The sequence below is a fragment of the Asterias amurensis genome, chromosome 8 (assembly GCF_032118995.1).
Source record: "Asterias amurensis chromosome 8, ASM3211899v1".
NCBI lineage: Eukaryota > Metazoa > Echinodermata > Asteroidea > Forcipulatida > Asteriidae > Asterias > Asterias amurensis.
In genome coordinates, this window is record NC_092655.1 from 3,968,962 (window position 1) to 3,995,342 (window position 26,381).

At 38.5% G+C, this 26,381-nt stretch overlaps 2 protein-coding genes across 5 annotated transcripts in view; one reads left to right on the forward strand and one right to left on the reverse strand.

Moving 5' to 3' along the window:
- The first annotated feature begins 450 nt into the window (after nt 1–450).
- LOC139940506 (spermatogenesis-associated protein 24-like) lies at nt 451–5,609 on the forward strand. 2 transcript variants are annotated; one of them, XM_071936796.1, is made up of 7 exons: nt 451–550; nt 945–1,092; nt 1,529–1,594; nt 2,154–2,284; nt 2,556–2,626; nt 2,925–3,034; nt 3,343–5,609. In XM_071936796.1, exons 2-7 carry the CDS (start codon nt 1,000–1,002, stop codon nt 3,442–3,444), a joined length of 573 nt encoding a protein of 190 aa, XP_071792897.1. In that variant the 5' UTR covers nt 451–550; nt 945–999; the 3' UTR covers nt 3,445–5,609. The 2 variants fall into 2 exon arrangements, with proteins under 2 accessions (XP_071792897.1, XP_071792896.1); XM_071936795.1 differs by having other exon boundaries at nt 454–555.
- A 152-nt stretch (nt 5,610–5,761) lies between these two features.
- Nucleotides 5,762–26,381, reverse strand: part of LOC139940505 (bifunctional UDP-N-acetylglucosamine 2-epimerase/N-acetylmannosamine kinase-like) — a 44,421-nt gene continuing 23,801 nt past the window's right edge. Inside the window, exons 1-13 of one of the 3 annotated variants that reach the window (XM_071936792.1) lie at nt 24,149–24,465; nt 18,165–18,206; nt 16,091–16,326; nt 15,064–15,668; nt 14,378–14,590; nt 13,837–13,924; nt 12,377–12,587; nt 10,565–10,694; nt 9,484–9,552; nt 8,735–8,887; nt 7,886–8,068; nt 7,336–7,452; nt 5,762–7,093 (exon numbers count right to left, since the gene is read on the reverse strand). In XM_071936792.1, the coding sequence (XP_071792893.1) occupies nt 6,858–7,093; nt 7,336–7,452; nt 7,886–8,068; nt 8,735–8,887; nt 9,484–9,552; nt 10,565–10,694; nt 12,377–12,587; nt 13,837–13,924; nt 14,378–14,590; nt 15,064–15,668; nt 16,091–16,326; nt 18,165–18,206; nt 24,149–24,217 (2,352 nt within the window). In that variant the 5' untranslated portion in view covers nt 24,218–24,465 and the 3' untranslated portion in view covers nt 5,762–6,857. Of the gene's footprint in view, nt 7,094–7,335; nt 7,453–7,885; nt 8,069–8,734; nt 8,888–9,483; nt 9,553–10,564; nt 10,695–12,376; nt 12,588–13,836; nt 13,925–14,377; nt 14,591–15,063; nt 15,669–16,090; nt 16,327–18,164; nt 18,207–24,148; nt 24,466–26,381 lie in introns of those variants that run through there. The other 2 variants (XM_071936794.1, XM_071936793.1) reach the window with 2 other exon arrangements.

Genomic DNA, 26,381 nt, shown 5'->3' on the forward strand with positions numbered 1-26,381 from the left:
AACTTTGCAAGAAATCTCAGCCAGGGGGCTAGGGGATAACCCTTGCTAAAAAAGTTCTTGCGACAATGATGTCGTTGTTCAAAGCAGGATAAACACAGCATTATTGGGATGGCATCTGGGTTGAATTGGTGGGGAAGGTCGGTTATTGATGATGAGTAACAAACAAAACCATATTAATTAATTTTTTTTAATTTTATACAAAAGACCGATCCAGTTCCTCTTTGTTTTCATAAAAAACACTAATAATAATGGTAAATTTGACATCAACCAAGACAAATATTGACTGGACTTGAGTGCTACTCCAAAGAATGCTTTTCAATGTGCAAAACTGAAAAATAAAAGCGGCAGAAAAAATATCATTATCAGAGAAAAAAAATAATGAAACTTTTTCACATGGCGCCCTCTTTGATATGGTGGTGGTGGAATTAGTTGTCCGTCACATGGTGGCGCTAATTCAAAATGTAAACAAGTTTCCAAGTCGCTCACAGTTGCAGGAATTGCCGGGAAATTTCATTTGGGATTTGCGATGTTCACGGTTCAATTGGTCAAGGTCAGGTTTGTTTTTCGTTCATTGCTGTTGTCCTTATTTTGTAAACAATTAGTTGAAACTTTTGTTTCAAGTATTGTGATGTGATTGAATGAATCAGAATAGACCGAACTTGTAAATGTATTGTAAAGTGTTGTTCAGTGCGGGTGAGTGCCAGCGCCACTGCTGCCAGTCAGTTATTCTAGCCCTCACGTAGGACGGATGAGTCCCCCATTCCCACCTTTCCTTCCAGTTCTACATCCACATGGGCCACGTATTAATGGTTCAGTAGTTTATGTGTTGATGTAAGTTGTTTTCTTTCATTTTCATTTGGGGATGAAACAAAGTGAACTGACCATCTGACCATCATTGACAATAGCATTCTGAATTATAATTCTTAATTTTACTCTCTCTGCAGGTCATTTTATAGTTTAGCCGTCAGTTCATATTCCAGCATCCGACAGACCATTACCATGGCTGGTGTTACAGCTGACATCCTTGTGCACAAACAATTACAAGACCTTCTTCTCACCCAAAGACGCACATTGGAATCATGGAAAAGACAAGTAAGATAGTTTCTCCTTTCATTTTCAGCGTAATAAAAGTTACCCTTGACTTTAGTTTAGCGTTTCTATGACTTTATGTGCCGTCATGGCTACCTGTACAAGTGTAAGGCTGTATTTCTAGACTTTGTTAGGTGTACCGTAGTTGTGATAACGTAACCCTCCTCCCGACGGCCGGGAGGAGGGTTACATTAACGCAACTAGGTGTACCGAATATTTTATCATCTTTTACCCCTATTAATGGATGTAATAACTTCTAAGTTCTAGCTGCCTCAGGATGTAAATAAGGTCCACATATTTGCCAATGGTTGTGTCCATGTCTAGGTCCACCAACTCTTGATATTTTGTAACATCTTGCAGTTATTGAATAATAGTTCCAGCAGCACCTGTTTTCTTTGAAGAAACATTATTACTAACTTCATTGTCTACCTCTCTCCAGATGCAGTCAGATCAAACTGAGATGGTGACAAAAGAAGAGCATGAAAAAATCATTGCGGAACTAAAGGTAAATTGTTTTTCCTCTTCCCAAGATAAAATACACAAATAAAAACTGTGTATAAATTGCTTGTTGGTTTTGTGGAACGTATACGTAAGCTGTGAGTGAATCTAGGTGTGGAACTATATAGTTGATATAGATTAATAGCTCTTCTTACTACTGCATTCTACACTTTGCTCATGGGGCAAGCACCAAATTTCTGCTGTAGCTGTGTAGCGAAGAATGCCTAGCAATGTGGAGTGTAACAAGCCTAGAGTAGTACATGGTCTACAGCCTCAGTGCCGCTTCGGGGGAAGTACACTTGGGGAAGTTTTTTGATCAGACAATGTCAGAGAGAGCTCCATGTGTGAAGAACGCCCTATATCAATAAATATTGAAAGAGCTGAATTGCTACACAGTGTACAGTTACCAATCCGGCTGCAAAAAATTCACTTACTTAGAATTTCTTGCATAATGACTAGTAGGGTCATGCCTCCATAGGGATATATTCTATCTCAGTTAAATAATCAAATAATTGCCTATTTGATTTATGTGTGGAAATAAATGTTGATGACAATCGTGTTGACAGGAAGAAAGACAACAGCACTCGGAGACCAAAGCCAGACTTGCCAGTGAGAGCAGTAAGCTACAGTTTGCCCTGGGAGAGATCGAGGTCCTTACCAAACAACTGGAGAGGGAGAGATTGAACTTTGAAGCCTCGTAAGTGTAGATGTTAACACAATCTAGAGGACCCAATATCTTATTTCCTGATGTTGCCCTTAATTATGGCAAAAGTCCAATGTGCACTCAGTGTGAAGCTCTCTCGCACCATTCTCATTACGCAGCAGATGGTGTTCCCCTCCCCAGCCCCCTAGCTGTAGCACACACATCTCCTCTTCTGAAATACCCCCCCTCCCAGGTTCAAGTCCTGCTCTAGCCATTGTTTTTCTTTGTTCAACTCAAATTTCTTTTAAATGAACTTTGTTTGTAGATTTAAACAGCTCAAAGAATCAACGCAGAAACAAAGCAGTCAGAGCAGTCAGCTCAAGATGAGATATTCAGGTAACGGAGAGTTGGAGACTATCGATCCAGCTTGTTTGGGTTTGGGTTTCGCCAAAACTCAAAATTTGGGTTTATGTGCTTAATAATACATATAAGAGCTTTGAAATAATGCCTAATTTTAAGCCTATAAGATAATTATTTTTCAAGACGTAGACAAACTTGAGACATTGCACCACATTGACATCAATATTGATACGTTGGTTGTCTTAAAAGCTTAAAGAACACTTGAGAACCACAGAGATAGTGATGTTGTCTTTATACCAGCCGTTATTCTTGTAATCTTGTCTTTCCTTACTAGCCATCGAAACTGAAAAACAGAAGCAGGATGACATACTGAGCCTTAGAGATTCAAAGATAAGTGACTTGAAGCAGAGACTAGCCAAGCAGAAAGACAGCCACAGGCAACAGGTGAGATTTAGGGGATTTCAATGTGTTTCTCGGGCAGAAGCTGTACTTTGGAAACTCCCTACCTCTTTCTTGTATTCCACAATCTTGCACAATAATTTGCAAAGGCAAGTTATATTGTTTTTGATCGGTTCTATACGGATTTCACAAATAATACTTGGAAGTGCTTGCAAATTAACAATATGAATGGCCGGCTTGAAATTCCTCATGGTTAATATACGACGTGATTGAAGTTGTATTAGGAATAATTAATTTATTTGAGGTTCAACAAGACTATTTCATTGAATGATTTTTTTTTTCATTCTTTGCAGGTATCTGAATTGAATGTGCAGCTACAACAAGAAGCATATATTGCACGAACCTTCACGACGAGAAAACCCCAACGTAAAAGCTACACTAAACCTGGAAAATGACCCCTGGAACATTGATTGAATCCCTGGTGGTTTAAAATTAAATTATACTGGTGAAAACTGAGACTGCAAAGTATTTTTGTGTGTTAATATTAGCCTTCTTGAGATATAGTGAACACCACAGGAGTGCAGCCCTGATACTTTATCGAGGCAACATAGGAGATTGCCTCAATGCCCCCTAATTTATGCATAAGTGCCTTGTAATGCTCCAGTAGAAATTTACAATTTCCTCAGAGGGTGCCTTTTACCAAAAAGAAAATGCCTTGGTGCCCTTACCGTTTCAAAAAAGATGCATGAAGAACGGTTTATTATTATGGGAGTGAACTGTTTGGTTTTGGTGCAGAGCTGGGTGCCAAATCTCCTTGATTATGGAAACTGTGTCCCTATTATGGTGAATTTTATTCTCAATTCCTCCATGATTGTTTTACAAAATCTCCCTGATTGCAAGATGCAAAAGTTTGCAGCTCTGATGTTGAACCTATGACAGATTTAGCCCAAGCCAAACAGTGCAGTTATTTTGTCCACCATATTGTCTCAAAATGGCTTAGCGAGGTTTGTATCTGAAATGTGTTGAATAACCTACATTTGTAAATTGTATTGTGCTATTAAGACTATTTATTCTCTGTATGAATTCACAGTTTTCTATGTAAACATGTACATAATATTAGTCACTTGTGTTGATAGTAGTAGATCTGATATTTTGTGAGCATTAAAAGTATTACAGGTACTTAAAATAGGTATCTATACCCAACATTTAGTGTCGGCTCTCGAATTACTTTCCTCAAATTTACAGTCGCATAAAGCACAGGTAACTTTTTGAAACAAAACAACACAGAGATAGGACTTTTGTTTCTTCTATTTTAATTAACATTTATTGACAATGTCCGATTAGCATCAAACTGAAAATATAGGATTAACACAAACTGAATGTCAAAGGAAGGATTACGCTGTTTGAAATAACGTCTCAAATCTACCTCCATCTGTCTAATGCTCCTAGTGATTCATAAATACCCCTTACAGTTTCACTATTCCTATTGCTGGAGAGCATGTAACTTGTGATAAAAACACAGCAAGAAGTGTTCTAACAGAGGTTTGGCGCGCAACGTTTAAGCCAGGTTCATACTTCCTGCGAATGCGATACAAATGTTGACGTCACAAATTTGCAACGAATTTAATTTGCAGTGGTTGAGCTGTGTTTGACTCTTGTGAATATTTGCAGCGAAAAAATAGTTGTGACGCCAAATTTTGTTTTTGGGTCTCTCATCCTTTCTGTTGTTGGAAAAAAAGAATAAAGTTCTATTTTTTGTACTCTATTAAATGTTGTTATTTCAAATAAACAACAATACCACAGTATCAATAATTAAGTAGCATTACTTAAATTAATATCTTTACAGAATACTCAGAGTTGCCTGACCCTAATATGGCACACTAAACTGGGCTAAATGAAGCACATGTCCCAGTACACTGTTTTAAGCCAACCTGGAGGCAGCCAACTATGGTGGCTCAAGAGAAATTTTCTCATAAAAAAAAAAATATGTTGTCTGAATAATTCCAGAGATTCCCAGAACCCAATTTTTCAGGAAATTCTGCTTATCAAACTTCTTGGCTTAGCAACAAATGACCAGGGTATCGTCATAACAGCAACGGTGACTATATGGCATTTTGGCTGGTAAACTATTTGCACTAAGCAAAGCAATTTGTTGTGCTTGCACAATTTATGAAATTTGGCCCTTAAATTAATGAAGGCAAATTATGCTTCGACTGAACTGTGTCATTCATGAAACCTTAAACAGTCCTAAACTTGAATCTCAATGTTTGGCACTTGGGAATGAATGCAGCAATGACAAATAAAAAGAGCAAGGTTGACATGAATTTATTTTAAAGATACAGGCAAATTTTACACTCAGTTTTACAGATTTAGCCGGAAATATAGAGGCCTGTAATTAACAACTGATTAAAACAATTAAATAGTTACACATTCATTAATAAAATTAAATAGTTACACATTCGAGTAAATTAAGATGTGTGCATTCTTGGCTTGTATGCAATCATTCACAATGGAAGAAAAGAAAAACCCATCGCTGTCAAGTAAAAAGCCTAAAATTTCAACCTCATCACAGAAAGAAAACACAGCAAAAAAAAACAAATAAGCAAAAAATAATTAATAAGGATATAATTATGGTTTTATCAGCAGTGGTTTTCCTTTCCCCTCAAGATCATTTAGAATTTAATCGCAAACAAATGAAGGGTTTTGGTGGTCGGGAAAAGTACCATGGTATTCAGAACAACACATATATTTTTATGTACACAGTGTCTCCGCAAAGCTTAAGTTTAAAATCCTTACTACAATCTTGGCCAAAATGCTTGGGCCACCCATTTGCAACATAACAATAAAATGTTTATTTTCCACTTCCCCCATGACAATAAACATTCTAACCCCCCCCCCCCCACTCAATGTTGCTGGGAGCGCCAAAGACCCCGCAAGGATAGCCAATACTGAAAGGTGGCATGGGGGCCCAATGAGATATGGCCAGGATTGTAGCTTGGTTGTAAGTGTGAAATGTTCTGTGTGAGGTATTGAACCCAGTGCACAATCTTGATAGACAGAAACCGTTTACCAGCTATTAGCCATGAGTAACGTACACTGCTTTTGCCTGGTACCTGTTTATAAGGGGTTCAAGTTTTCCGGTGGATAAAGTTAGTGTTTGTTTCAATTCATGGGATTAGATTTCAAATACTGGCCCTGAATATATGTATTCATATTGAACATGTACAACCGTGGTAAAGCCTGGTTCAATCTTCCTGCGTAAGAGAACGCGTAACAAAACATTTTTTGCAGGAGTTGAACACATTTCAACTGATGTGAATTATTCGCTGTTAATTGGTGCAGTCAAAATGTGTATCGCATTTGCATTCGCATTCGCGAAGTTTGAACTGGGCTTAACTCATGGGTTTAATTATCATAAAATAATTTCATTAATAATACAACAATAGATCCATAATGAACAAGACCTTTTGTTCTTTCTCTACAGAGTTTATCCTAAACTGTTTCCATAAACAACGGTATCCCTAATGGGAGAAGCTCAATCAATCGGGAAAAAAGTTATCCCAATTGGGGTAATTATTGGGAATATTGGTAACCCATGGGAGAAGTCGGATCAGTCAGGAAAACAGTATGTCCCAATTGGGAACAATTGTATCTCTTTGGGGAGCAGACGCTTCTACTTTTTGTAACAGTAAACCCCATTTGGGATACTGATTGGAAACAGTGGCATCTCTAAATGGAGAAGTGAGATCAATCGGGGTTACGGTATACCCAATTGGGATACTGGTTCAGAACAATAGTATCTTCAATAGGAGAGGCGGGATCAATCAGGGTAACAGTGTACCCAAACTGGGATAGCAAGAATGACAAGTTAGTATGTCCTCCGAGTAGCATACTCCAGGACCAGACTAGCTGCTCCTAGAAGGGCTGGTTCCTGGAGGGACGAGGCCCTGACGTCCAGATTGGATGCAGACGGGAGGGTATCTTTCCTGACGACGTTGCGGACTGTCTCGAAATAGACTGGTGCCAAGACACCACATAGTACGACCATTGAGGGGTTCAGGATGTGCACTAGGTTCACCACGAGGGCACCGATGGCTTTAGCTCCTTTAGAGAAAAGGCAATTTGTACAATTTGTTTTAGTAAATGCTAAGTAGACCACATGGTCACACAAAAATGCACAGAAGTGCTATTTGGTTCTGTTAATGCACATTTGCAGTGAAAGATCAAAGACACATAAAAGTAACAAATGTCAAAGCATTTTACGAGAATTTTTGTAAAACAGAATAGTTTTTAAAATAAGAAGGAAATCCAGAAAAATCAATACAAATATCATCCAAGTTCCTTACCCCTATTGAGGATCTCCTGGGCATCATTGTTTCCGTTCTTGGCAGCATCAATAAGATGCTTAGCGGATACTGGCTGATCATTCTCAATCAAGCCATCTCCTTGACCCAGAGCGCCATCTGAATGAGAGGAGACATCACAAATGTATTAAACCCTTATTTCTAAAATCTATCCTTTTCACCGATTGTGTTTTATCCACACATTGATGATACTCAGTACTTTTTTAGAGACCTGTGGATGAAATCCTAAGGAATAAGACGAATCCAACCACCTTAGCCGGAGCAGATGTCTTACTTGTAGTCAACCAAGGTTTCCTTGTGGACAGAGGCTGTACGATGAATCTTATATTTGAACAGCAGGTACCACATTGATTTAAATAGAAAATTTGCATCGCGGATAAAGACACTATCATTTTGTGTTTTACCAATACATGGATGTATAAGCACTGTACACCTAGTACTTTCCCCGAGTCACATGAAAAAACAAAAGTCCACAGGCATATTACTAGGGTAGGATTTTAGCCCATGGCAAAGGCACATCCTAGCTCCTCACCTGCATGTAGCCTCTGTGCTTCCTTCTGGAGTGCCAAACCAGAGCTGTACGCTTCAACACATCCTGTCCCTCCACACTGGCACACTGGACCCCCTAACGACACCTTGGTGTGACCCAACTCAGCTGCGCAGAAATTTGTCCCGTGAATCAGTTTCCCGCCGAGTACAACACCTCCACCGATTCCTGAGTTGACAAAATACAACAATACTATCATAAATATGTATAAAGGCCTCAAAATAACCCATGGCACCCACAGCAATTGCCATGGTGCCCTGTGCTATTGCTTTGGTGCCCTTTGCAAAGTTCCAATACAAATTTTCCTGATAGAAGAGCCCTTACTACAGGAAAATTGCTGTGCCCCTTCAAGAACGAAACTCAAGGCCTGTCTTCAAATCTTAAAGGTGACAGCTAGCCAAGTTTACTCTGAAGGTCAAACTTTGACCTTTAAACAGAAGAGATAATCATAAGATCTGTTAACATTTCTTGGAAGTGAGCCATATCATTGTTTACATATAAACATAAGGCGACACTGTAAACTATTTACAACATTAAAAACAAATTAAGAGGCAAACAAATTAAGGGGCAAGCAAATAACTAGACGAGCCAAATAGTGTGCTGAGCATATATATATGCTCAGCACACTATATAATGTGCATCTCTACACCCAGAGGGTATAAATAGGTACCTGTGAGGGTAGAGGTTTATAATGAGTTTGAAAAAGCCTTTGAAGCATTCTTCGGACAACACAATTAAAACAAGCACACGCCGTCACGGGAAGGGCAAATGTTTCAAAACTATCATCTAAGATCTAGTTCATGAAAAGGTAAAAATATATGATGAGTTACTCACCAGTTCCAGTTGCTATGGTAACAAAGTCATCGATACCCTTGCCGCAGCCGAAGGCTCGCACCCCTAGAGCAGCGCAGTTGCCATCGTTATCGACCCACACAGGCAGATGCAACAAGCTCGATATTGGTGTCCGAAGATCAATCTCCGACCAACCTACACAGCGAAAAGAAGAAGAAGAGGTGTTTCAGTAAGCTTTAAAAATAATCTCATCTCAAACTAATCAATCTTATCTTCAAACAATAAAATCTTAAAATCCTCATTTTTACAATTAATCTTACCTGTTTCATATTAAGCAAATTAAGATTGATACCAGTTTTAACTTTACTCGCCAATCGCTCTTAGTCCTACACTTGATCAAAATCAAACTTCAGAAGACTCAATTGAAAAATTGGCAGATTGACAGATTTTTATTCTGGGCGCCAAAAGAAGAACAAATTTATTCTAGGAAGAAACTATAAAACTTATTCTAGAAGATACTATATACAAATAGTAAACTGGCGGTTGCAAGTGTGTAAATCTCTTTTGTGTGAGTGTTGGCTCTGAGAAGAGCCGGTTTAGTCTCGACGTATACTCTGCACGTCTTCAGGAGAATTTATTGTGATGGGTAAAATAACTGTGAATAACTATCGGATCTTTTTAGTTGTACCCAGGATGGTTAGATTCAATATATTACACAATAGGGACAGAAATTGAACTGACTTCTGATTGTTTGTTTGTTTGTTTGTTTGTTTGTTTAACGGGTTGTTTACCTTCCAGTGCCTTAGTGGAATGTTTGACAACTCCCTGGCTAGGATCCACTCTGCCTCCTGTGCTGATACCTGTTATCAATCACCAGAGGAAAAACATAAAATTAGCATTAAAAATTATTTAAAAAATATCAAAACGAAAACTCTGGTAGCTCATCCGGAATCAATCATCACCCAAAAGCAGTTGTACCACTACCTCTGTGTGGTGTACACGTACACGATTTACGTTTTTCTAATTAACTAATATAATAACAAGTAGTTTTTAATTGTCTTTTTTAAATAATAACAAAAAAACTCAAGTAGCTCAAATGGAACTAATCATTACTGAATGTGTGGGTGCAGTACTTTACATGTATGTACCATTGCATGGGTGGTTTACATGTACATGTGTACCTGCACATTTACATTTTTCTAATTAACAAATATATTGAAATATATTAATGACGATACATGTACATGTATAAAGCCACAACACTTTTTAAATTCATTTTAAAACATCTACTAAAAAAATTCAGTTAGCAATACAAGTGGAAACATTACTGAATGTGTGTGTGTGTGATGTGCACTCATAGAGTTATATATAAGAACTAGAGGGCGCACTGGCCTATATACGCGCTCCGGCATGCGTGCAAGCGGCCATTTTCTAAGCTGACAAAACTGGCATCTCACAGCGTGCATTTGCTGTGGGTTCCTCTACAAGGTGCCAATAAAAACAAAGTGCCCCTTACCAGAGGAAAATTGCTGTACCTCTTCAAGAGGGAAGTTAAAAGGCCTGTTAGGGTGAATGATGATGATTTTATTGTACCCAAGTTGCATTGTTTTTACAGTTTTTACAGTATTTTGGTGTTCATGTACCTTTGATTTCTATTTTGCTTATTTTTACATGTACTGGTATACTTTTTCTCAAACTGTTTCTGTGTGTTAATTTTTTTTCGATCTTTTTTTTGCTTTTTCTTTTCTGTGCAACTTTCTTATGGCATATTTAGTGTTATGCGCCCGTGAACAGGCTGGTCCTGGAGAGAGCGCAATATGACTTCAATCAACTATTATTATTATTATAAATAAATATTGGGGTTGTACTCACCCACTCCCAGTACTCTACAGTTGAGAGATATTGCCTTCTGGGATATATTCATCAGCATCTCTAACAGACGCGTCATCCGCTCTTCATTTGATGCAGGGGTGGCACTAGATTCTTGAATAAGTATTGTCCCCTGCAAAGAGAAGAGCCAATGCAGACATTTCTGGGTAAAATGCTAATTACATAGAAATGATTGACAGGGACGGTAGCAGCATTTGGAATTATTTGAGGTCTTAGAAAAAACAACATGAAGCTTATAATGCTTTAATCACTTTTCAATGCTTCTTTAAGGCCTTAAACTTCAAAGTTTAAAACTTTCTAACCTTTTTCAAGCATAACATACGGTCCTTGTGCATAGAGAACAAGGGCTGGCCTACATAATATACACAATAGAATTTTCAGACCTTATTAATAAAAAAAAATCATATAAGGCAAAACAAAATTGGACAACAGACTAAAGTCAGAAGAATATCATGCCTGCTTTTTAAGGATCTGCAAAAACCGTACATGTTATTTGGAATATTTTAAAGAAGACACTGTTTTGTTACTGAAACAATGATTTTGTTAAGTAAAAAAATTCTTTTGGTTTTTGTTTTTCAAAACATTGTGAACACCTCGGTGATCAATTTGTAAAAATTTAATCATATATTGATCGATCTTCGAAAAACACAGGAAAAAACACATGCCCCAAAACCAACTGCCTGCTCAACACCATCTGTTTGAAATGTGCCAACGTGGCCAACCATATCACAAAACAAACACAGACTGTGTTGATGTAAACAAAGTATTGATTTTTAAGTCCACAAGAAGTTTTCATCGTAATTGCTGTGGATTATTGATTATAAATGCAAATTTTGTTTCTTTCTCGAAAAAGCTGCTCTTGGTTCTGGACAAATGTTTTATTTTTGTATTTGTTTAATTAGTTTTGAAATCTACTACCCTCGCTTAGTTACCCACAAACCTTTGATGCACATGCCCCAGTTTGACATTGAGTTTTGTGGACTCTGCCAATAGCTACATTACATTATTACTATTTTTGTATAAATTCGGACGGAACAAAGAAAACTTAACATTTATTTAACAAGAGCGGCATTTGAACCAAGGACCTGTTAAAAACAGTTGACACTATTGGTAATTGTCAAAGACTAGTCTTCACAGTTGGTGCATCTCAACATATGCATAGAATAACGAACATGTGAAAATTTGAGCTCAATCGGTCGTTGAATTTGCAAGATAATAATGAAAGAAAAAAAAACCTTGTGTCACCAAGTTGTGTGCTTTCTGATGCTTGATTTCAAAACCTCAAATTCTAAACTTGAGGTCTCAAAATCAAATTCGTGGAAAATTACTTCTTTCTTGAAAACTACGTCACTTCAGAGGGAGCTGTTTCTCACAATGTTTTATACCATCAACCTCTCCCCATTACTCGTAATCAAGTAAGGTTTTATGATGATAACTATTTTGAGTAATTACCAATAGTGTCCACTGCCTTTAAATGCTCTACCAACTGAGATATCTAGCCCAATGTTGACTGTCCCTACTTTGGCATAATGCTTGTTCGGGGTGCCAGTCAGAGGCCAACAACCTCTAACCCAAGGCTACTCAATAGTGTTCAAGGCACTGGAAATGGCCATAGGTGGGTATTGGCCTTGGTGCCCTCTCAAAAAATTTTCACAAACTTTAAGATTTTCCTCTTTCTGAAAGTCGCCTTGCTCCTTCAAGGCCTGTGCTCGTTCAGCAACCTTTTACTTGTTCAAACGTTTTCGGGCAACAATAGCTTTAAACTTATTAAAGGAATCAGTATGTCAAACCTACATGATTGTCAACAAGGGCCACCCTGAGATGCGTGCCCCCAAGGTCAACAGCGAGGGCGCTCTGCGTCTCCAATATGTGGTCTATATCCCGACTATGACTCGCAGGCATGGGTGGGAATACAAATGACTTCTGGGTCTCGCAGGTGATGTCAATGGACTTAAGGAACTTCATGATCCTTGGAATTGCGTGGCCATCTCCATAAATGTACGACCTAAAGAAGGGTCCAAATAACAATGTGTTAACCTGGTTTGCTGTTTTTTCATCAGTTTTATTTAATTGATATGGAAATGTACAGCAGATTTATTAGTTTACACATCGCAGGCTCAGTGTTATTAAAGGTGGTTATTTGCAAGTTCATATCCGCAATTATCAAATGGTCAATAAATGAAACATGCATATCAAAATACATCAACACCCACAAATAACTGTTTTACTTTTAGAAAACGACTGTTTCTTTTTGACAAACAATTTTTTGGGAAACCACTTTTGATAAATAAGCTTGATTATATTTACAAATTAATCAAAACAAATTTTATGAGAACATACAAACTACACCAATGACCTTATAGTCCTGTTAAGGCAATGATATTACTCTTTAAAAATCAACAGCCTACTTCCACTTTCTTTTAAGTTTGAACATTTGTCTACATTTATATTGTTGGAGGTGAACAACAGAGAGGATTTGATTGAAAGTAGATGCAATCCTAAGTTGGTAATAAACAAAGAAACAAATTACAAGAAAGAAATTTGAATCAACAACCTCCGGATTAACATGCCAGTACTCAGCCAACTGAACAATCTAGTCCTATGTTGGCGGTCTCCTTATTTTGTAAATGTCTTTGTTCGGGGGTGCCAGTCAGAAGCCATGCAACTGCCAACTACCATGTAGCCAGGGATCCCACCAAAGTCTACAATACAACCTGGGAAGCAGCAGCCAAGGAAGTGTCGCTGCCGAGCGATTAAGAGCACCAAATTCAAACTCTGGTGTTTCTGATCAGCAGAGTGTGGGTTCAAATCCCCAGCCGTAACACTTTAAGAACCATTGCTTCGTCCTTTGGATGGACTGTAAAGCCGTTGGTCCCATGTGTTGTGTAACGCTTGTAAAAGAACCCAGTGCACTTTTCGAAAAGAGAAGGGGTTTGCCCCGGTGTTCCTGGCTGTGGCTGCTGTATGTGCGGTAGCACCTTGTAAACCCTTATAAGGTGCTTAATATTTGTGTCTCAAAATTCATCACTACAATTACCTATCTTTCTGAAAGTTTGTATTATACTCAGCGCATATGGTAGATATGTGCGCTATATAGGACTTTTATAAAGTACGAAATATCAAGTAAATGTTAAATATTTTTGGGTCGAACAGAAAACAAAAATGACTAGAGCGACACTTGAACCAACAAAATCCGACTTAATTTGCTGACACTAAACCAACTAAGCTATCTAACCCTTAATAAATGAACTTACGGTGGGTACTGTTTCTGGTACTGAATATCAAGGGCATGGATTATCTTCTGAGTGGTGTCTGCCTCTCTACAATGCAGTACATTCTCACCTGCAATCACAAAACCATTATTGTAATTAACATTCTAGCTGCTACAAAAGTGTTAATGGCCTGATGTTTCGCCCATAGCAGAGTCTCCACAAAACTTTTCTCCACTTTGACTTTTTGTTTTCTTGAGTCGCACCTTTTTAATGGGCACGAATTAAACGTCCCGATTTAAGACAAAAGACTGAATATTTTCCCTAAAACCCACACAACTTACAAAGTTTTGTGAAATCAAACGATGATTGGTAGCATATTGCACCACAGCACCTTGTAAACCATAACATGGTGCTACAGTATGTAAAAGGAGTAGGTCTCATAATTAAAACATAGTCCCACATACCTTGCAGGGAAATAATGTACGATAAAGCGCCTGGAGCGTCATTTAGTTCAAATACGAGTGGTGTATATAAGAAGCCCTCATTATATCACTATTGCTTTTTAAGCCCTGCCACCACTCACCAGTTTCTCTGCCTGTCTGCCTCGACCCGAGGTTAATAACTGGAGTGCCGAACGCTCCGGCCTCCCTTATCCCAGCACTGCTGTTACCGATCATGCAGCCAGCATTAGCCACCAGAACGATGAACTCCTCAAATGGTATATGCTTGGCGGTCTTGAAGTCCGGATGATGTTCAACACCTTTTAGCCGCATCACGCGTGTCATTTCTTTACTTCCTGCATAGAGTTGAGTGAGGGGAAGAGAAGTAGATAATGTAATGGGCTCATTGCATATGGTATTTCTTTACTTCCTGCATGTGATTGAGTGAGTTGAGGAGTAGATGTGGACAGTCTTGAGTGGCTGACAGCATACACAATGGCATACCTGAAATTACACATTGAGGCCTTGCTCTCTGTTGCCCTAGTCTTGGCCTTGATGCCTCTGTAAAGTTTCCCATAGACTTTCAGATTTTGCAATGAAAGTGTCCTATGCAAAGTGAAAATTACCATGCCCTCTCAAAGACAACATTCCAGCCTGTGATGGGATTGTGTATTTGGTGATAAAAGCAAGGAATTTGCCAGACAGTCAACTAATTAGTCACTAACTTGACCCGCATGCATCGCATTCCACTGCCAATACATGCACCAAGTTTTTGTTATGTAGTCTTCATGTATGTATGTTTTAAAATGAAAACCTTTCTTTCTCTTACCAGCATCAATATTCGGAAAGAGAATGATGACTTTCTTGCCGAATTCCAGCAGGGCATCAATCATCAGCCCGAACATCTTCAAGGAATGTTTGATGTTGGTAGTGACTGGATGCTGCAAGGCCACAATGTACTCGTGCGGCTGTCCGTCCAACGGCACCCACTTCTGAATCACAGCTGAGCTATTGGTGGAGTCGGTGTTCAAGAGTTTATCATACGACGTGCAACCGGCGAGCAAGATGGCTGTGTTGTCTTCACACATGGCCAGCAGCCGGCTGTGCGCCCGCTCGGTGCAGCAGACATGGTAGTGAGCCAGCTTGGTGATTGAATGGCGGATCATGTCGTCGATTGTTCCGCTGATTTCTCCACCTTCCACGTGCACTATACGAATGTTCATGAGGGCAGCAGAGGCAGCGAGGGACAAGGCATCAAAGCGGTCACCGTGTATGATTAAGACGTCTGGTTTGAGACGAAGTAGGACATCGGGGAGTTTAACCATGGCTAGGCCAACAGACTCCACCATAGCTGCCTCATCCTCACCTCTAACGATAGTATGAAGACGACTGTCAATGTATATGCCATCCTGCTCGATGTAACGATAGGTTGACCTAGAAGTTAAAAACAAAACAAAAACTCTTATAACTCATTCAATGGAATTGCTTGTCAATGGTAATGGTACTTTTAAAGACATATGGTACAGACGCAAAGAGAATAGTAAACTTTGCAAAAGGGAGGTTTAAGTGATGTCACAGGTTAAAAAGGTTCCAAGAAGCTAGAACACTACTAAACTTGCACACTCCTTAGTATATCATCCCCAAAGCCCAACCCTCAACCTTTTATACCCCACAGGCTTTTGAACTCCTAATCTGAGAATGTGAAACTCTTAAAATCCGCATAGAGAACCATTTTGTTGCGCTCTGTTTTCTGCTTGTGATGATACTTTTTTTTTTCAAAGCGTCGCGGCATCAGTGCCACTTTCGACAGACATCGGGGCTTTAAATCATTACATCATTTTTATTATTTTCCTTACCCATAATCATCAATAAGATGACATCCAAGGACTATGACTGATAACTCCAGTTCCTCATCCTTCTTGATGGCTTGCATTATGGGCGCAAGCTTAGAGTAGTCGGCACGGTTACACGTCGCCACGCAGATACGCATCTTATAAGCTTCAGATGTAGCATTGTTACTCTCTACACTGACACAGTTTGCACGCTTTGCTGCTGTTGGTTCCATACTGTTGTCTTGCGAGTTCAGCACATGCTACAATAGAGAGAAGTTAAATAAAGTTAAAGCATGTTTGGTTTGAAATTTATTGGTAAATGTGATATGTCAGGCCTGATACTTCACTGAGGCAACGAAGGGGGATTGCCTTTATGCCCCCCTGGTCAATGCCTTTGTGCCCTTGAAATTCTCTGCAGTAGAAATTTACAATTTTTCTCATCTAGGGTGCCCTTTATCAAGGAGAAAATGCCTTGGTGCTCTTGCCCTTTCAAAAACAAAGCTTACAGGCCTGTGGTATTCCACTGCCTGTTGAGAGGTTGCAATGACATCAAGTTGCAATGACATCAACTTGCTCCAAACAACCAACTACTGTCTTTAGTCTGGGTGGGGAGAGGTTGGGTTGGGATTGAGTATTCACTTGTGTCCAATAAATTGAATGGACCAGACATTATTAAAAAACTTAACTCGCAAAAATCTCATTAAAAGAAATTTAAGCAGTGTGTAGAAATTTTTATTGTAGGTGCAAAATAGCTAGCACTCAAGAAATCTGCTTATAAAAGTTAAAAAGCAATTTCTTTTGTCAAGATGCCTTCCTTTACGTGATAAGATGCATATATAGGTGGTTATAGGAGACTTTCTGGGACGATAGGTGGCAGCAGACTTACTAGATAAATCCATTGTTATCAGAATTATGCGCATGTTCAGAACTACATAAACAATGGAAATATACCCGGTTAGTCTGCTGCCACCTAGCATTGGAAAGTCTCCCATTGTTTATTTTAGGAAGTTTCAGTCATCATGCAAAGTAAACAAATAAATAATTGCAAATAACAACCTACTGATTAATTACCCTTCAACCCTTCATTAGTTAACCATTTAACATTAATCCGATCACTACAAAAAAAAACTTTTAAAAAGCGTTAAAGATGCTACGTGTGTACATTTGTAGGTCCGATTTTCAGTCGCTTTCACCTGAAAACTGAGATCAAAAAGTAGTTAATAATCAGAGATGCAAGAAAGTTTAGCATTCAATTTGGTTATTGTGTGAACCAAATATGGCAGTGATAATTAATTCATGATAATTGGTGCACACCAAACATTTGCATATATTATATGTACACCTTATACCTTTTGTTTGTTAGTGGTTAGTGTTAAAAGTTGTAATCTAAAGCAGGCCTATGGTTAATCCAAGTAAACGGTTAATAATTACAGCATGTACATTACATAATGTGAGATCATCATCCTCAACCTCACTACACTACACCAGAGCTGCCAACATTTGCATCTTACAGTCAGGGAGATTATTAGAATTACATTCAAACGACTTGGAATTACACCAAGCAAAATAGGCTATGAATTTCATCTTTGAGAGGGCAAGGCCATTTCCATTTTGCAGAAGGGCACTTCCATTGACAAATCTTAAAGTCTAAAGGAAACTTTTGGAGGGCACAAAGGCAAAGATCAAGGACAATGGATGCCACGGCCTCCGTGGCTTTTGTGTAATTCCAGGCCTTTATGTACTTCACAGATGCAACAAAGGCGACTGCATCCTTGCCCCCCCCCCCTTGACTTGGTGCCCTTGAACACTGGAGCATTTTTTACGTTTCCCATAAAACTTGCAATGGAAATCAACTTTGCAAAATGAAAATGGCCTTGCCCTCTGAAAGATATAACTCCAGGCCATGTTCGACATTAATCTGGAAAAAAAATTCCCTAATCAGGGAGATATTATTTTAAATTTGTTCAACAGAACATGGAAAGTTTGGTTAATTACTTTCAGGGAACTTTCTGCAGAGTTGGCAGCTCTGCTACACGTGGGGGTCCAATGCAGCATGCAATTATGTGCTCAGTTAGTTGTACAGGAACCCTTACATTACCTTCAGATTCCTTTGTACCAGATTGGAATGGATGTTATCAAACTGCAAAGAATTAGCAACAAATAGGTTTGATGGACAGTAGAAATGAGCTTTCAAAATGTATTCCGATGAGCTGCATGGTTTCAATCGTAATGCACACAGGAACCGAGTGATCAGATACTTTTTATTTGAAGAATAGGCCCCTAAATGGTTTCATGGGGAAATTCCCAGTTTCAGTTGGCACTGATTGTACATGTACAGTACAATGATTTCCTAATGTGAACATAGAGAAAGCTATCATTACAGAACACTGTTGCTCACTCAGATAGTATAAATAGGCCCTGCTTACAGATAACAATTTTAAAAATTGCACTGCTTTGCACCAAAGCAAACATGTTTAAATACTAGTCTTTGTTCAAGACCTTCCTGTTATCGCTATAGATAGGTTGCAATATGATGTAAATCAGCCATCTTTACCGACAATTTGGAACACACAGTCGTTTTGCGTAAGGGCATGCAGTACGCGCACATTTCACCAAATTTGTTGCCTGATTGGTTAGTAAACAGCATGGCTGCATAATTTGAGCACTTGACGCTCCTGCAAGCCAAGATGCAATTTGTCCGTATCGATGCTGTCTACTGGCATCTACATGTATCTATCAAGGATGAGCGCGGTTTGTGTGGAAATACATGAAGTGTCCTCTGACTGATGGCAGGGGTTGTTTGTGATTGGCCATGGTTCAGGAAGGTCTTGAACAAAGGCTAACACACAATGTTTTACCTACTTCTACTCTATACAGCTATGTCGTCGTGTATGTTCCTACATGTACAGTAGCTTACATTTATTATTGACATTACATTCATACAAAGCGACATATTTTTCATATGTTTTTTTTTTTTCAAATGTCTAAAATGGAAGTAATATGAGCATTATAAACAAGTAGGTTGCACAGTTTTTTAGTAGCCCACAGGGCAAGTTGAGACGTAAGTATCACCAAAATGAACATTTCAAATCCAGACTACATGTACACAAAGTTAAGACCAAAGCTTACGTGGCCTCCGGAAACTGGAATGTTTCACTAATAAGGTCAAAAAAACATACATAATTTTGTTTGTTTTCTTTTTAATAATTTGCCAACCTGTGGACAAGCAACAGCTGTTGTAATTTTTTTGTAAACGTCATGGATCAATAATTTCCAAAGAACAATCACACAATGATATTAATATTTATCTTGCCATGCACAGTATTGTCAACGTTTCTTTTCATAATATTAATTTTCCTATTTATATACCAGCCTTGCTTTTAAAAACTAAATCATTTGTAAGGTAGAGAAAAATACCATGTCAATGCTCTGGGAAGAAAATATGATTTAAAACTGTCATAATTTTGTTGATTTGTGTAATTTGAGAAAGATAATTTGTGGTAGCCTACAATTAAACACTTTGATAATTCTACATACAACTATAATGGATTATAACAAAAAATCTAATATAAAACAACACATAAAACGTCAGTGAACAAATTATAGTTTCTGGAGAACTCTTTGTTTGTAGTTGAATTTAGAAATTTCCATTCTAGAGTATCAAGGTGTCAACAAATATTATAACTAATAAAAACCTGAAAAAAATTGCGGGTCAATAGCCGCCAATTTCTGCAGCAACAAAATAATTTTTTCTTTTTAATTCACATACATGTAAACAAATTCATCAAGAGCAAACCTTGTAGAATGCTCAAGATAACACATAGGGCTTTCTTTAAAAACCGAGATAAATACCAACTAGAAACCATTTCAAAGACCTTGTTTTGCTCAATTCAGCGTGCTTCGGCCAAATAACAAATTGGGGTTCCCAGAATACCCCCTAGATATGAACTAGGGAGGAATCCTGATACAACCCTGCTAAGACAACAACAATAGCGTTGTTTACATAGAATACCATAGAGCTGCAAGCCAAGAGCCGAGGTAAATATTTGTGTCATGTTGCCAAGCAACAAGTATCCACCGTCAGTGAGTTGGTTGACTGTGTTATTTCCTTTTTTTGTAGGAGGAAGGCATTCAACTGTCTTCATTTTATTTCAATGTAAAACTTACTGTATGAAAAGATTGCAGTGCAATTGTCAGGTTTGTGTTTGTCCAAACAGAAAGAGTTTCTCAATTTAGATTTCCCTGTTCCTTAAAACACGCCTGCCTTTTAGATTTTTCCTGCACTGATTTCAACAAATATTTTGCCACAAGGAAATAAAATGCGAATAGGACACAATAGTTTTGTAATGTGAACATGAAGGTATACATACATGTAGACTCCATGATGTATAAAACAACTTTTTCTTTTCAACCACTCATGTTTGTACAACCCCCATTCAGTGCAATTTGATAATAGGCTACATAGGCATATGTACAATGTTGTACAAGGCATGTGTTTCACTGTAAAATTCTTTATCACACAACTATACAAGAATAAATATGGCTTGGGTGTCAAGATTTGCTGTCTCAATAAGGCCCTATACTTTCTTGGCATAGACTTCGCATAACATGTTTTTATAGCTGTTGTTAATTGTTTTTGTTTATTTTTGTTTTTTTGGGGGGGGATGGTGAAGGGGGTGTTTAAACAACATTATTTTAAAGGTTCTGCAAACATAAAATGGTCCCAGAGTGACACACAAGCAGACTGCAGTTTAGTTTGCATTTGTGCTGTGCAGATGTGCTGACAAGACACCACTGTCCATGTAAATGCCTCAGTTATTGGTTCATAGCTCTTTACCACACCCGAATGGCAATCTCATACTTAAGCACTGTGTTTGCAAGGTATCTGAGCTACATTTTGCAATATGAGATGGTGTTGTAGTACTGTACAATGATAAACCAATGATTAAATACGTATGTGTACATAGCTCTTAGTCGGTTCCGGAACCATTTGATAAGGACAGAATGTATGCAGATATTCACATACAATAAATGTGTAGCCCCTGTAGACTTTGAGTCATTTTCACATTCTTTACCCATGGCACAGACAGGTACAGGCCCTGATCCGGGCTTGAAGTCATAGAGCTGCTTAAAAGCACAAAATATTGCTTACAAAAACATTTACTGCTTAGCAAATATATGCAGAATACCGGTCGTAAATACTACATGTACATGTACATACAGTGACCTTACTCTGGTAACCTTATTCTGGTACAAACCCAGTAACTGGGTGCAATTATTTTGTTCTCGAAATTTTGACATTATCGGTCAGCTAGTATGACCGATAATGTCAACATTTTGAAAAAAGGAATACAACGCCCCAGTTACTGGGTCTAATTGTGGTAAGCATAATTTGGTTGTGATATAAGCCACTTTTCAGCTCTATGAAACTGGGCCCTGATGGGGCACATCAATCCATGACAAATATGACAGAACAACCAACACAGCTGTGAACAGTAAATGTAAGACCATTTGGTATCTACGATATCTACATATTAATTGTAGACTTTTTTTATTTCATTCAATGTCATGGTCGATATGGTGACAATGTGCACATAGGCCTACGATATACAGTGCACAGATCTTGGTCTTTGGCCCTACAATTTGTTCATACTTCCAGACAAAATACCTGTGACAACTCATCAAAGTTCAAAGTGTGTAATTAAAGAACATCCTCACAGACCTGAGTGACACCGAGAATTTACAGAGAGTCAAAAAAAGATCATGAAATAAACCTCTGAAAAGAGTCAACACATAGACATTTATGTGTTGTACTGGGCTTAACAGCGTAGTGTACCAATGTTTGATGTATTCATGACCAGTAATAAATAATGATGATACCAATTTATAATGGCTCTCAAGGCTGAATAATCAACCACCACTGACCTTACGTTTTGGCTCTGTAGTGGTTTAATGGCAGGATTTTCTGACACAGAGAAAAATCTAAACGAAATAGCTGTGGATGATTTTTGAATATAATTATTGTTACCGGGTAATTCATTTAGGGCCTATATGTAACTAAAAATCCGACAGCGCAAGCGGATGAATAGCAGATAGTGAGCGTATAGTTTTACTCTTATTTATAGATGCTGGGAGGACAACCCCAAAATGGAAAATATGTGACATCCGATTCAGACTAGAGCAGTTTCTGTATCACAGAAAAATGTAAGCGTTAAGACAAACGTAAAGGTAGACACCCTGTAAACCAGGGCATCATACACTGCTTTCCCAAACAATTGACATTTGTACTGGTTGGATGGTATGACTGCGTCAAAATTTTCTAGAGAAAAAATACAGTACAGGGCCCCATACTCGGTCTGGGTACTTGTAAGCATTGGTTTTTGTTGATGTGTTATGCTTACAATTTGAAAGTAAAATAAAAAGGAGTGCCATCAAAGGCAAATGCAAAGTTGTAAGGTGAATACTTTGTCTACATAAAACTCAGTAACTGGGGTGCTGTATTCCTTTTTTCAAAATTTTTGTCATTATCGGTCAGTCTGTGGCGCCATACATGTTCCTTTTTTTCAAAATGTTAACATTATCGGTCAGTCTGGGGCGCTATACATGTATCCTCTGCTTACCAGTTATCACGCTATTATGCCTTTTTCTTTGAATTTGGAAAAAAATAATGATGCAATATATCAACCGATGCCCTAATTATCTTCATTTGTTAATACGAAGTATGCAAACATATATTAAAACTTGATGGACATTGAAATGTTCACACCACACACCGATCTTGGATGACTTCAACTGGCCCCATTTGTTTTGAGTTTTTCCTATTTTCACGGCAAACAAGAAAGTATGGTTTCCCGGTGAAGCCATACATGGAAGAAACATCTGCAGTGACTACAAGTGTTCTTTGAGACTCTGTGTATGACTGTATAGCCAGCAGTTGCCTTCATTTTATTCAAAATATTTTATTATTTTTTTTTTTTAAATTACCATGGTAACTTGCAAAAAATTTAAAAAAATAAAAAAAAATAAAAAGTGTGAATAATTACTGGCTTCAAAATCTGATTTCTATTTATTTTTTTTCTACTTTTTTTCTTAATACTTATAATAAAGCGTATTAATAAACAGTTATAATTGAATCAACAAGCTGATGTTTAAATTTTAATATAAATAATAGTATTGATACGAGGGTTACAAAATAAAAATCTCAAAAAATATTAGAAAATGATATAAGGCACATGGCTTCTTTAAGCCTCTGTATTTTTCTTTAAGAATGCTCAGCAAAACATTCAGTCACATGATTTTGATCATCATGAATTGTGAATTGAAATAGCGTTTGATGAAACTTTTTCGGTGGGCAAATATTTTTTTATGGCCTCAACATTATGACATATTTTTGTACCTTGTAGAAATGCCTAAAATACCAAACTTTTTGCATTTACAAGTGCAAATGACCAGTGGAGCCTTACATGTTTCTAAGTTTTTGTCAAAGAAGAGGAGACTCTTTGCTTGGCATATAAAACCACACAATTTTTATCTTGGGACTGTTTACATCGCGCACAGAGAGGTAAAAGATTTGCAACGATAATAGGGACACCGCGAAAACAGGACCTCCTACGATACCTTTTTTCAAAATTTTGACATTATATCGGTCAGTAACTGGGGTGCTGATTTTTTAAATAAGGAATATAGCGCCCCAGTTTACCGGGTCTAGTACATGTTATCATGTTAGCAAACTACAGTAGTTGTGATATTAATGTAAACCCTCCTGCCGATGACGAAGGGTTACGTTATCAAAACTTTGCTGAGCAAACATTGTACACATAAAAAACTGCCATTTTCACACAAACGTTCTACTAACTAAGGTGTAGAAACTATTAGGCTCTCAAGAAGAGCCGAAAGCCTCCATGTTAAAAAATACAAAATTATATTCAAACTGGGTGTTAAATAATTGTATTGATGTGGTCGTGGAGAAAGACATTTTGAAACAATATAGAAAGACATAAATGACTGGCAGAACCGAACACACTATTGACATTAAAATATGGTATAACTCGCGGTTTAAAAACAACTGAATTGTGATCTTACATCGTGAGGATCTTTCTTATGCCTACTGCTGACACGACTGCCTTGCAATGACCCACCAAACACTGGCATTATCGTCCGTCAAATCTGCACACAACCCGGGCAGGCAAACCACTCGAACCGCTGCTCACAAAGACCGATGGATAATTAGGGAATGATGATGGTCTACACCACGAATACAAGTTCACAGTTAAAAGTGCAGTTTGGACTGCGTACCATCGATTTCCGTCAGATAAACTGTCCATTTATGACTTACGGAACCGGATTTTGTATCAGAATTTCCCCATCACACACTCACGTATTGCGATGCTGGGTGTGTAGGTAGGCTAGGTTATTCACCACATCGCATGGATGCGGCCGGCGCGTACACACACACACACGCACACCGGTAGTAGCAGTCCGCATGCGCATCATATTCACCACCTTGTTCCCATGGATGGGCGAATCCGTGCATATGACTTGCTCGATTGGGCTGGCCATGGCGGTGGGAACGCCCCCAAATTGTTTCTGGTGGTATAACCATGGTAATACATTGCCATCCTCAAACAAATTGTTCCTACTATTTAAGGATTCCCTATTTTGAATCGATTTAGAAGAAAATAATTTGCCATTAAAAAGCACGTACCAGTAACAACTTTGATGTATAGAAACAATTGCCCGCCCCCCCGAAGAAAGACAGAATGACTCAATCCCCACAGGCCGTGTCCGGGATTCGAACCGGGGTCACACACCATTAGTCACCGATACAATTTTGGACAGCATTGGAATGGAAACCATCAGAATTAGGTTTTTAGGCACACTTAAAGTTCAAATAAAGGTCTTTCCAAGGTGAAGGATTTTCCATCCCAAATTCAAGTTGACTTTGAAGGTCTGGCCGGCAGGAAGTGAATATCAAGTATAAAATAGCACAGCTTGTTTGTTTTAGTGAATTATTCATATTAAGACCGTCAGAAGTTGAATAGTTCAAACAGCTGTTCAACAAATTATATTAGTATAATTTTTGACATCACAAACAATGGTAGCTCCCAAATTAATTATCTACATCCGTTTTCATAAATAAAATAGCCATTCGAGGAAAGCGTGGCATGGGCAAAGTTCTGAAAGTACGAATCAATAATTGCATTAAGTGGGTTTATTGTGTCAAACAGCAGGGACAAATTTTATATGACTTGTTGTAAACATAAAAAGGTGCTTAGCACAGACAAACCTTGCTAAACAGAGACTGATTATCAGCCAAAATTAATGCTACAATGATCCCTATAACTTATACTTTGCTTAGCAAAGCAAAGAAATTTGCTAAGCATTAGTTTTTTTTGCTGGCCACGTGTCAAACAGTGTACGGTGTCAATGTAGATTCTACACCCTTCCCCCATATTTTCAAGCCGCGGGGCTACAGCATTTTTGGAGAAACATTTCTATTAAAATCAGTTTTAGAGTCAGTTTCAGATTGAAGTTCAGGTTTAAGGTTTTAATTCGGACATTCGTTTTTATGATACATGTGCCATGGGGTCGATTCAGCACGTTGCTCGAGTTGCACGTGGGAACAAGGCAGTCTTGCGTGCGTCTTGCGCGACCCTAGTCTGGTTCCCAGACCCCAAAATCTCCGACTAGGCTCAAATTTTTAACAAGAGACGTCAAGGAATCTTTGGTCAAGGAACCAGACTAGCGCGACCCCATACAGTATAATGGAGATCAATGGGTGCGACTCACGACTGCTTTTCCACGTGAATAAATCATACTTATACGACAGGGATACGCACTGCATATCCACAGGGGTGGGTGCGGCGTTCTGCGTGCATGCAGCTATGTTACCCTATGGTGTACTTGACCCCCTTTTTGATGGCGGGGTGGGAGGGGCAATACTATGGTTGCTGGCGAAGGGGTGGGGGGGGGGGGGGGGTGGACTGGATTAGGATGCTGAATCTGTGACGTTTGCGAAACTTACCGTCCCATAGGAACGTAGTTGTTTATGAGTGCAATGGTGCAAATATTTTCATGAGTTGAAGGATGGAATGTTCTATTCAACGAGTCCATCTCAACACCCAGTTGCCACTCTGTCATGCTTTTCAATAGGAAGTTTTCTAAGTCGATTAAAAAAATGAAACCGTCCGAAACCATTTGTTCAGAATGGCAATTATCAAGTGCAGAAGAGACTTGCAGGGGATGGGAGGGGTGGGGGGGGGGGGGGGGGGCGAGGGGGTACAAAATCTCCGGGAAACAGAATCTCCTGCCACAC